This window comes from Pteropus vampyrus, unplaced genomic scaffold (genome assembly GCF_000151845.1).
Source record: "Pteropus vampyrus isolate Shadow unplaced genomic scaffold, Pvam_2.0 Scaffold8, whole genome shotgun sequence".
Taxonomy (NCBI): domain Eukaryota; kingdom Metazoa; phylum Chordata; class Mammalia; order Chiroptera; family Pteropodidae; genus Pteropus; species Pteropus vampyrus.
In genome coordinates, this window is record NW_011888789.1 from 16,265,283 (window position 1) to 16,277,818 (window position 12,536).

At 40.7% G+C, this 12,536-nt stretch overlaps 1 protein-coding gene across 2 annotated transcripts in view; it reads left to right on the forward strand.

The window, feature by feature from the left end:
- Window positions 1-8,588: 8,588 nt before the first annotated feature.
- PSD3 (pleckstrin and Sec7 domain containing 3) overlaps window positions 8,589-12,536 on the forward strand; it is a 407,146-nt gene continuing 403,198 nt past the window's right edge. For both annotated transcript variants that reach the window (XM_011373110.2, XM_011373102.2), the window contains exon 1: window positions 8,589-8,817. In XM_011373110.2, coding sequence (XP_011371412.1) covers window positions 8,797-8,817 — 21 coding nt within the window. In that variant the 5' untranslated portion in view covers window positions 8,589-8,796. The remainder of the gene's footprint in view (window positions 8,818-12,536) is intronic.

The window sequence follows — 12,536 nt, forward strand, 5'->3', positions numbered from 1 at the left end:
CCAAAATCAAAAAAATTTTTAAACGACATTCTATTCCCTCCCAAAACAGAGAACTCATTGATTAATTGACTGATTCATTCATTAATTCATTCATTAATGTATGCATGCATGCATTTATTCATGCATTTATGAGTTCAGTGAACATTTGTTGAGCATCTCCTCTGTGCTAGACAATATGCCCTATGCTAGAGATAAAAAATAAGTAAATAAATAAGGTGTAGTCTCTGCCCTCTGGAGAGTGCTGTCTAGTCTGAGTTTCTCAATTCAAAACATTTAGAAATTCAGCTTCTGGGATTTGCCCTTGTTGTTAAAGACCTACCAGAAAGACAATGAGGATCATGAAAATAAAAACCGCTTTTAATTTGAAAACTCTCAAAATCCCAGAATGTTAGAATTTCGCAGATGAGAAGGCCAATCTTTCCCATTCATAGAAATAGAAATGGAGGCCTAAGAACATTCAGGGCTTATCCCACTGTTAGACAGTAAGTGAGAAGGGTCCTTTTTAACTCCTGACTCCCGTCAACATTCTGGAGGCCCCTGGCATCCTCTTCATTGTCTGCCATCATCACTCTAGAGCATCCTATGCTATGCTGTCCTTTTGGAGAAATGCCAGGGTACTTTTACAATTCAAACACACTCAGTCATCGGTAATTTCCATAGGTCATTTCTACTGTGGAAAAAAGATTATAAGTGAAATGCTTATTTCAGCAGAGAAATGGTTTTGCATGGAATCCCCCTTCAATACAAATACTGCTTTTGAAACAGTTCCTTTTCATTTGTCGAATAATCCTGAAAAAGTGATTTGTTTTTTGAGAGAAATAGAGACTCTTCCCCTAATATTCCCAGCAATTATTCTGATAGTAAAGTATGTTCTGGTGGAGTAGGAGGATGCAGATAAGTTTCCAAGTGTGAAATAGAAAAGCAGCTGTAGCTATCTATGTACCTTTGTAAAGATTTGTTTTTTGTTTTTAATGGCTGTCAGTACATAGTAGTACACTGAAAAGATTCTCAGAAAAATAAACCAATGCAGTCATATGGTATCTTTGGGCCAAACTTTCATTTGTCATTTATTCGGTGCCTCTTGTGTGCCAAACCCTGTGCAAGGCAGTGCTGTCCAATAGAATTCTGTTGGACGATGGAAATGTTTATTATCTGCATCATCTAAACATAGTAGTCGTTAACCACATTTGAAATGTGGTGTGAGACTGAGAAACTGAATTTTTTATTTAATTTCATTTTAAGTCATTTAAATTTAAATTTAAGTGGCTATGTGGCTAGTAGTTATTGAATTGGACAGGACAGGACAGGTATGAGGAATAGGTAACATGAAGTGTCTTAACATTTTCAATGTGGTTGTGGTAGATGGGGCTAGGTGTAGATGTAGGATTTTTTTCAGTGATATCTGTCCACAAGGGTACCAGAATCATCACCCTCAAACATATAAATTTACAATAGAGGTGATTAAGTCACATGCAAAGGTATGATTTATAATGTATATATTTAAATGTTCATGTAAATATATGTGCACATGTACTTATAGTGGGGAAGCAAAGTGCTATGACTCTTTCAAGTTAAGAAGTGTAAGAAGATGATAGAATGGGGCTCTTTTTGTCTCAGGTTCCACTAAGGTGTCAGTGCAATAGACATTGAAGGATACTAATGTGAATGTGAGACAGACCTCCATCCAATACATAGATTTTTAAGAAAATGGTCCTGTAACTCTGTTCCACAATCTTGGATCCCACAGTCAGCTCGAAGCTATAAAAAATGAGAGTATGAGCAGAGTGGGAGGAGATGGTGATAGAGCGTTGCTGGTTCTACTCCTCATTAGAGGGAGGTGGGAAGTGCTACTCTCTGGCCCCAAGTCTAGTAAAGGGACTTCAAAGGGACCCCCTCAGAGAAATTTGAAATTGTTCCCTGTAGCTGCAAAACACTGAAAATGGCATCGTTGCACCTGCCCCAGGAAGCTAATGAAGATGCTGCTTCTCAAAAAACTCACTGTGAGAGTTAACCAGATCTTTGGGGGCTGGTTCAGAATCCCTGCTCTGTGGTTGGGATTAGCTTATAACTTCCAGAGAGGCTGAAGCAAGGAGCATGTGAGTGTTTCTTGTGGACCAGATGTGAGCCCCGTGCAACAGAACTGGATTGGGTTCTACCGTTTTGGGATCTACCCAATAGAGAGGGCTAGGGAAAGAGACTTGGCAGGAAGAGAAAGTGTCCCACGAGGTACCTGGGCCTGAGGAACAGGACCAAAGGACCTCACTCCCCCCACCCCCTTTCCCACTACACACTTCCAGCTAAGCAGGGAAAAAATATAATGCTAGGTCAAATTTGGACTGGCTAGTTTAATTACTGAATTGACACTGTATTTAGAGGACCTACAAGCGAACTGAACAACTTCTGGGTCTGCCAAATTTTCATTTAATGCCACGGAAATGGAGCAATCATGAAGACAGTTTCAGTTACACCAGAAATGGAATTTATTCAACTTCCTGGTTTTAATATGCATATTGATTTCATCAGATTTTTCTTGTTATAGTTGAAGATGCTATGGTTGGTAGTTACTTTCTTTTGTACCAAAAAATAAGCAAATTAATTAATAAATAGTTAATTTCCATCATCCTGGAAATCTATATTAATTAAATATCTTTTTAGTTAATTCTAGAAGTAATTGTTTTTGTAAAAAATTAGTCGACAAATATTAGTAATAGGTCAGGCATAAAACATAGTTGAGAAATTGCTAGAATTATAGGCATACTACATTCTTCCATTCTTCTTGAAAATAATAGAATGTGTTGATAAAAAAAAAAGAAGTAATGATAGCAGGGGGTAGGGAGAGAGCAGAATAGAGAACCCGTGAATTGAAAACTTCAGAGAGAAAAAAGTTTCACGTAAAAATCACCTGAAAATATTCCATGCAGGAATGTCTGTTTTCCTCCTACTTCCCTGGCTGCCCCCTTTTCAGTCTCTTCTGGTTCTTCCTCATCTCCCCAACTTATCAGTGTTGTGTTGATGTGTGTTGAACTCTCCTCTATTCTCTTTACCATCCACTCCTTTGATGACCTCGCTCAGCTTCATCAGTGTAAACATCATTTCTACTCTAACTCCGAAATACATACAGCGCCAGCACCAACCTCTTCTCTGAATTCTGAGCTCATGTCCCCAACTGTTTACTCGACAGTTCAGCTGGATGTGTAAAGGACACCTCTAACGCGACATGTTCAAGCCTGAGGGCCTGACCGCCCAGCCCAATCCTGCCCCTCCCATAGTCTTCTTCAGCTCAGTCAGTACAACTCTGTCTTTTTAGTACTTAACCCACAAACCCTTGGAGTCATCCTTGACTCTATCTTGCACCTTCCATCCATCAGCAAATTCTGTCAGGTCAACCTTCAAAATATGACCAGGATCTGAACACTTCTTACCACCTCCTTTGCTAACCACCTTGGCCTAAGCCACAATCATCTGCTTGGATTGTTGTGTTAGCTTCCTGATTCACCTCCCTGCTTCTGACACATCATACAGGACAATCCCAGTAAAACATAAATCAGATCATACCTCTTCTCTGCTCAAAATCTCCTAAGTCAGTTAAAAGTCAAGATCCTTACAATGACTAGTAAGGCCCCACACATCACATCTCCTACCGTTCCTCTCACTCACTCAGCCCTATGCACTCTGACCTCTTTGCAGTGGCCAGAACTCACCAGGGAAAATTTCAGGGCCTTTGTATTTAGAGTTCTTCACATATATGCACGGCTTACGTTCCTCACCTCTTTTAGGTCTTTACTCAAATTTCACCTTCTCAGTACAGCCTTCTCTGAATACTCTTTGCAATCATCTACACCCCTCCACCCCACACTCCTTATGCTTTATTCTCTTGTTTTATTTTTTCTAAAACACTCATCACCATATAACATATATATATATCTACATATATCTATCTGTATGTAGATATATGTAGATATAGATATGTAGATACATATATCTACATATAGATATGTAGATATAGATATGTAGATATATCTATATATACACTTATCTTGCTTACTTTCTGTCTGTCCAAGCTCCTCGTAAGCTCCATGAGGATGGGGATGTTTTATTTACTGCTATAGTCAGTAAACTATGCCTAGCACATAGTAAATGTTTAATAAATATTTGTCACGTGAATGAATGAAAGAACTGGTATCCATAAGAAAGATAATAAAAAGTAAGCTGAAAGCTTTATTATTTGTTTATGTTATTGTTGTTCTTACCAGACTTAGCCAACTTATTTTGGTCATGGGGAAAAGGTGAGCTGATTGCACCCTATGCCTCAGATTACTCTGTGATCTAAACTTTCCTGTGCCCTTGCCACAAGGCAATATCCACTTCCTTTATCTTTCCCTGCGTCTCTGCTCTTTTCTAAGCACATTAACCACATTTTTATTCTTTGCTTCTTGTCTCCCAACACTCATTCATCCAGCGTTCATTTGGTATTCAGCAGAGTCAAACGTCATGGTGAAATTTGTCTTAGACATGTCCTCTTAGTTTCACCTTAAACTACTGAAATTCACATACAACATGATTTTAGATTGTTGAATATTTGAGTTGAAAATTTTTTGTATATTTGTGTTGAATATTTCTACCTTAAATAATGGCAATTTTTAATCCAACAATTATTTATTGAGTCCCTACTATAGACCAGGCACAGTACTAGAAGCTAAGACTATAACAATAAATAAGACTTCATGTTCTCTATCAACTGTATGCTGTTGGTATATGATTTATAAAGCAACCTACCTATGCACTGAAGCATGTATAAGAAGGCTTCTAATTGAAAATACTGTAAAGATTAGAGTTGTTTTGTGCATTTCAAATGAAAACTTTTAAAAAATGTATATTCCGAGACTCTTGGATTGTCCGAGAATTGAAATAACGAAAAGAGAAGTGAACCATAGAACACAATCAAAAAATATTTTCCTTTTGCTCTTTTGATATGAAATAACTGACATCTATGAAATGCCAAAACTCATAATATCAATAAAAATGAATTAACGAGTTTCAATTTTGAGCATCGAATATTAATTATTGCATAAAAAAACTTGAAATGTCCTGAAGCCCTGTAGTTCATATATGAAAGAAACTTCAGAAGTCTTCAAATTTGGCACTAAACACACTAAAATTGTAACGTCATTTTCAATAACAAATGTGAGACAGGACCGTTTCTAAAATATCAATGATAATTAAAAAAAAACCCTTTTGATCAATTATGCTAGAGAAAAGACTAGATTATCTTTCTATTTTACCCACAGAGAGTGATGCGACTGCTTCATACTACTGCTTCACACCCACTAGGATGGCTATAATTGAAAATACAGACAACAACAAGTGTTACAATGTGGAGAAATTGGCTCCCTATTGGAATATAAAATGGTGCAGCCACTGTAGCAGTAAAGTTAAACAGAGTTACATATGACCCACAAATGCTACTGTAGGTATATACCCAAGAGAAATGAAAACACAACATCCACGCAAAAACTTGTACATGAATGTTTATAGCAGCATTATTCATAAAAGCCAAAAAGTGGAAACAACCCAAATGTCCATCAATTGATGAATGGATCAATATATAAAATGTGGCTTATCCAAATGGTGGAATATTATTTGCCATTAAAAAAAGGAATAAAGTTTTGATTCATGCTGTACATGGCCGAGCTGCACATGAAAGAAACCAGTCAGAAAAAGAACATATATTGCATGAGTCTATTTATATGAAATGTCCAGAATAGGCAAATATAGAGAGACAGAAAGTAGATTAGAGGTTGGCAAGGGCTGAGGGCACTGGAGGAAAAAGAGGATTGACTGCTAAGAGTATAGAGTTTCTTTAGGGAGTGATAAAAATATTCTAAAATTGACTGTGGTAATGATTGCACAAAAACCATTGAATTGTTCACTTCAAATGGGCAAGTCGTGTGCTATATGAATTATATCTCAATAAAGCTGTTTTAAAAAATCATTCCAAAGGAATGATCAAGACTATGCAGCCAAAACACATGGGATATTTTAAGAAGTTAATTAATAAAAATATTGTGAAGGCAGTTAATAAAAATGTGTGATTTTTCTGGAGTTGGTGATGTTTGTGGAATTCGTCAACTTTTTTGAATTTGTATTTGAAATTTTTTCCCATTCTAAATAAATATTCAGTTTGTGCCCAAAAAATAAATAATCTGGTATTTCACACTGGCCTTCAGAAATAGTAACGATTAACTACATGCATGAATAATGCATGAGAGAATTTCAACTTCCTTTTCATTTCTTCGTTTGACCTCCAGTACCTAACATCTTGCCTACTTCATAGTTTCTCTTTCTTTTCACTCCACATACACTAGGCTCATGGGCAGAGTCTAGGGGAGGGAGACAGTAGTGGATAAATATACACCTGCCCATCACTTTTTAGAGGTTACTGCCCATAGCTTTTACCAAGGTGGCTGTTTGTGTATCCTAACATTGAACTTGAGCACACCTGTGATCATTTGAGCTGGGTGCCTGGGATCTCTGGGGGCTGGAGTATCAGAAATGGGGTTCTTACTCTATTTTCAATATTTCAAAAAGCCTAACAAAATATTTACACACAAAGTACATGCTGGAAAATGAAATGTCAATCACTATTTGATTTGCTTTGGGCTTTGTCAACTCAGAAGGAGTTAACACTGGTTAATTTAAGCTAATCAGAATCTCTAACATTTATATCTTTGATTATTAAGGTAAGAAAATGAATTATTATTTAATAGATCACCTTTGTAAGAAAGATCTTAAAACAGTTTTGGATTCAGGGAGAAAAAATAAAAAGTTTCCTGTGTGAAGAAACCGGGAAACATATTACTGTTGCTTAATTTTTGAAATGACCCTTTATTGAACATTTACTACTGGGCCAGGAACTCTACATACTGTCATGCTAATAACAATTCTGCAAGGTATTATTGCCCTCATATTATAATTGAAAAAAACAGAGGCTCAGGTTACAGGTGTCTATTCTCAGATTCCTTAACTAGGAATCCACCAGGCCAGTTATCAAGTCCCAGGTAGCAACTATATTTTCTACATGGTCTTACTCCTAATTTTTTGCCAACAAAGTCATCAGACCCCAAGGTTCAAAGAAGGCTGGAATTTACTGGGAATAAGCACACAGGGATTATTTTCTTGGAGGTATTTCTGTAGGATGTAGGGGGGAATCTGTAAAGGAGAAATATACTCGAGTAACTTGGGTGCTTTAAAATGTACACATCTGACCAAACTGCTGCTTTGGCTTGGGGAACATGGACCGAGATCATTTTTCAAAAGTTGTAATGGTTTTGTATAAATGCATCCATTCCCTCATTCTGGTTCCTCTGATAGGTGCCACTCGCTGACTGATAGATGTGAATGGGGGCAGTCAAAGCAAAAGTAGGAGACTTCTGTGCCTCATTGCATTCTGACCTGGTGGGCTGGTCAAGGAACTTGACCCTTCATCCCCAACTCAAAGCTTGGCCATGTTAGTCACTTTCCTTTATTTGGGCATCTTCTATCGGTCACAAGAAATAAGACTAGTCTTCGTGACATTAAAGCTCTTACAGAAACATACCATTAGCATCATGCAATTGATAACATGGGGTTCTACCTCCAGGCGCTAGGATCTGGCAAGCATTGAACTCCACAAAGGTGAACCATCCTTTGCTCTAATAGCCTTTACAGAGGGCGGCTTTGGGTCTTCTGCCCCCTGTGTCAGAGGAGGGCGCCTTTCCGGCCCCTGCCCCTGCCGCACACCATCAAGGGGAAGACGAAAAAAGGCACCAGTCTGTGGCACTTTCGATTGAAACTGCAGTTTTGAAGTGAGCTATCGCCCAGCGCGCACATTCGTTGTGGGATAGTCTCGAGACGAGACAGCAGGGCGAATGTGGGTGCTTGTCCTCCGAGGCGGGGTCCGCCTCGAGGAGAATGGATCTTACATGGATCACCCATGGAGCTCCCTCAGAATCAAATAAAGCACAACACCCACCCAGGAGGCCACCGCCTGGCTGCCTCGGACCCCGAAAGCACCCGTGCGCGCGCGTTCCGGGACCATGCGGGACGGTGCCCAACTCGCAGCTTCCCCTACTTGGCCCTTCTCAGAGGAAACACCAACGAAAGCGCCCCTCGCTTTTCTCAAGGTGGGAAAACTGTCAGGGAGCAAAACAAAGCAACAGGCAGGTTTCACCAGGCAGAGGGTGAGCGCGTGGTGCTCGCAGGCGGTGAAAAGCCCCCTCGGCCTCCCCTGCCCGCTCCACCCCTTCCTGGCAAGCCGGCCCCCGACTCCCTCCCCTCCAGGGGGACTGGGCCCCCGCTCCGTCCAAGCCTCCCCCACTTCTTCCTTTCCCCCTCCCAACCTCTCCACCCTTTCCCATCCCGGGGATCCTCCCCTCTCCCCCCGCCCCCTCCGGCCCCAGAGGCCACTCCCTCCATCCCCTTTGCTTCCCTGCCCCACTCCACCCCGCTTCTGTCACCCCCGGGGCACTAGCCCCTCCGCCCCCGCCCCGCCCACCCCCGCTTCCCCGCCCCCTCCCTGCCCCCGGACGCCGGCCCCGCCCACCTCCTCCTGTCGCCTTCGCTTTGATACGGCCGCGGGCCCGGCCGGCAGCCTCCGCCAGGGTGCGCGCCGTCGCCACCGACGCCGCGGGGCTCCTCTCCCGCAGCCCCTCGGCAGTCCCGGGAGCCAGAGCCCGAGCGCGCGGCGCCCGCCGCCTGCCCGCCCGCCCGATCTCCCGCAGTCGCGCCCTGAGGCTCCCGGCCCGGCGGCGATGGAAGATGGAAGGAAGGAGTGCTGCGGTGAGGCTCCAGACCGCCGGGGCGGGGGCGCGCGGGGTCGCTCGCGGTGCTCGGCGTCCGGTCGGGATCGGGGTTTGCTGGGCTTTGTCGCTCCACAGTTCCTCAGGGTCCCTTGGCTACTTGTGTTTTTGTCTTGACGTCAGGATCTGGTGGCGATTTTCCTTTTAACCTTTATTTTCTTTGTTTGTTAGGAGCCCAGGAGGGTCAACTTTGTCGTGTTAAGGTTTAGGGGGGGTTTTAACTGAGCTCTCCGCTTTGTAAACGTAAGACTTGGGGGAGAAGACTGAGTACTCATTCTTGCTTAATGGTCAAAAGAAGGAAAGCATTAAAGAGGACCTGATGTGCCGATTTTACTCTGCCAGGTCAGCTCTTGTATTTAGGGACTATCACGTTTCTCTGTCAGAAAGGAAAAAAAAGAAAAACCCCACAAACTTGCTTTAGCGGACAAGGGAAGATTATTCGGTCTAATATTCCCAGTAGCTTTTGAAGACATTCATTCTATTTCACATGCACTTAACTTTATCCGCTGTTTTCAGGTTTAAATTCTGGCAAATGATGTTCTGAGATTAAAACAACAACAGGTTAACATTTAGAGAACAGTAGCTTCAGAGTGTTGTCGGTGACCTAAATTAATAAATGTTTAGTTTTACTGTTTCCCAGAGGATGCAGTGGGCATTACGATGTCATTTTCCAGAGACTGGTTTGACCAACAGTGAGATCCAGGATTTCCACTCCGGAATAACTCTTGAGTGGGTCCAGGTCTGGAATATTACTTTAAGTGGGATTCTGGGAACAAATGCTTCAGTTCGTGAACTGTAATTGAATACAGTATATGCAAAGGATTTTGCAGAGCCCAGTAGCCAGGTAAGACAGGATTTCTGCTGTGAAGGAGCTTGCTTTCTAGTAGGAGAGACTTCTGCAAAGGTTATGATGAAGGAACCCAGAGGAGGAATTTCTGGCGTAAAGGCTTGGAAGTCCTCTGAGAAGAGCTGGCAGTTGAACTGGACCTTAAAGGAGAGGGTTTGGCAGCCTTTTTTTTTTTAGTGTGCGTGGAGGGTGTTCCCTGCTAAAGGAAAGGAAATGCACTTTCTGTCCTCTTCCAATAAATGCCTTATCATCCTTTCTTAGATTATTTACAGATTGAGATATTCTTTTAAAAGTCATTACATTTCTCTTCAGCACTAAAAAATGCAGCATGATCAACAGAACCAATAAAACAATGCAAAATAAATTTAAACCTTCCCAACCAATTTTTAGTGGCTTGGTGCAAGTCCTTCTACAACTTTCTTATATCCATCCACAAATCATATTACAAATATGTGATTTTTTCTTGTTTGTATTTTATTAATATACACTTTTTTTTTGTGCTAAAGGGAGCAGAGTGGTACCATGGAAAGCGCTTGGACTAGTAGGTAGGACACCTGGCTTTTAGGTTTTCTCACGGCAGGGTGAATTTTTGCCACTGCCTTAGGCAAATCATTTACCACTGTAGCTAAAATTTCCTTCTCTATAGGATGAGGGGATTGGGTAGATGTTCTCTCAGAGCCGTCTAGCTGTACCATATTATGGTTTCATGCCTAAACGTGTATGCGTTTGGTGATGCACTCTTAATTTCACATTCTGAATATCTCAGTTTGTATGTTCTGTGATTGGACCCGCGCTCTTATCTTGGCAGTTGAATGTGGGAAAGTGATTAAAACTGCAAAGCTAAAATAACTTTATTTTAAGGTTAGATTCCACAGTTGAATCTTTTTTTTTTTTTTAATGCAAGCATAAGGGGCTTGATTCACAAATCTGAATGTGTGTTGGCTTTAAGAAGTTTTGTTGGCACTATTCACTTCATTTGTGACCAAAGAGAATAATACATGCTTTACTATACACATTGAAGAAGTTCAATTTTGCTTTTAATTAAAGTAAATACTAACAATTAAAAAAATGGATACCTTGGAAACCCTTACAGGTTAGTAAATCTTGGGAATTTGGAAATAAAAATAAGATAGAAAATCAGCACACTGAAAAAGGAAAATTCAGAGATACTTTCTATCAACGGCTGTATTCACTTTCTAAAACCTTGATATTGATCTATTTGTTTGCTAATCCTGATGGAAAGTGTGTGAGTGGGATTTAGCCTGTCACTACATTAAAAAAACATGTCCAAAGCATTACTACTTTTAGAGGTGATTTTTTTTCCTTTAGTAATTCTGAAGTCATCTGTCACGCATTATTCATAAACTAAGACACCAGTATGGTAATAGGCTAATCTCAGTCTTGGTTAAGAAATGCTGAAGCAAAAACCGTGTGAACATTACAATGTGTGTGTGCTTTGGCATACAGACTGGTTCGTTTGAGATTTACTTTGTCGTCATTTGGCAATTACAAAAAGAAGGTTTCTTTGGACTTGGATTGGATTAGGAGGTGTGTAATGGAAGGTGATCCTTCCCAATTTTTAGAAGTAAATCCAGACATGATTGAGGTTTAGATGGTCTGTGAAAAATAATCTGAGGATTGGTATGTGACCATAATCTGCTTACCTGAGAATATGAATCAGGCTCTGTAGTTCTGTGTAATCTCGAATCACTGCCTCTTTGGAAGTTCTCAACATTCAGGGATTCTTCCCCTGCAGTCTGGGCCAAGCATAGCCATCCGTGGCTTCCCTTTGCTATAAGTGGAGATGTTTTCACCTTGAATACTGCCCCTCAGTTCTTCCTGAGTTGTTTTACAGTTAAACTAGCCTCATGTTATTTTAGGGGAGAACAGGATCCAGATGAAATTCTCCAGAGCATTTGTTTGGAGTGTCCACATCTGGGTAGTTTATGTTGTTTGTGATTTTGTATGCAGACTCAGAGATTTGCTGGAAAGAATTTCAGTGGTGGCATTATTTTTTGAGAGTGTGTCCCTTTATACCTTTCCTGTGTTTCCAAGTTACAAGACCATCTCCCAAAGACATTTTTCACATGCTCCAGATTTAGTAGTGTTAGTTGTAGTGACAAGTGGCAGTGTCAACCACTGTTGCAGTTTATTGTGGAGAAAAAGGCTATGTTGCAGCATTAGTTATTAACAAGTTATTCTCATCCAAATTGCCAAATTTCCATGCCTGGTTCAAAAATAAGGTATGACTCCTATCATTGCTATGTTATCTTATTTATATAAAAATAGCACATGTGCCTGCAGTCCTTGTTTTTCACTGGGCCCAGAAGGTCAACAAACTGGGACCCATTGGTGCTGGGTGAGCAGGGACTTACTCTGTTGACACTCGAGGGCACTGAGGTGGTAGAACATTTTCTCTCTTGGGAATTGCTTAAATGTGAACAACCATCTAGTTTGAAATTCCCTTTCTCTGGCCACAAATCAGTGAGATGAACAATTTGTACATGTTGATGGATATTTTAGAAGTTCATTATTGGAGTTTAGGATTTAGTGGGAAAGTGAACATTTTGACTTGATCCTGGAGCTCTTTTTCTGCATAGTTATTTTCATGTGGGTTGTCTGAGAAGCATTTTCCTTTAAGTTTCATCTTAAGTCCTAACTTTCAGAAAATGCTTAAGTGATGGTTTCAGGCATAGTGCATTGTTAACAATCACAGCAAATATTTATTGAGATCTTATTGTGTGCTTTAACACAATTACCTCCTCTAGTCCCCATGACAACTCCATGAGATCAGTACTGTCATTATCTCCATTCTGAAGTCTGGAGAGGTTCAGTGGTAGAGCTGAGATTTA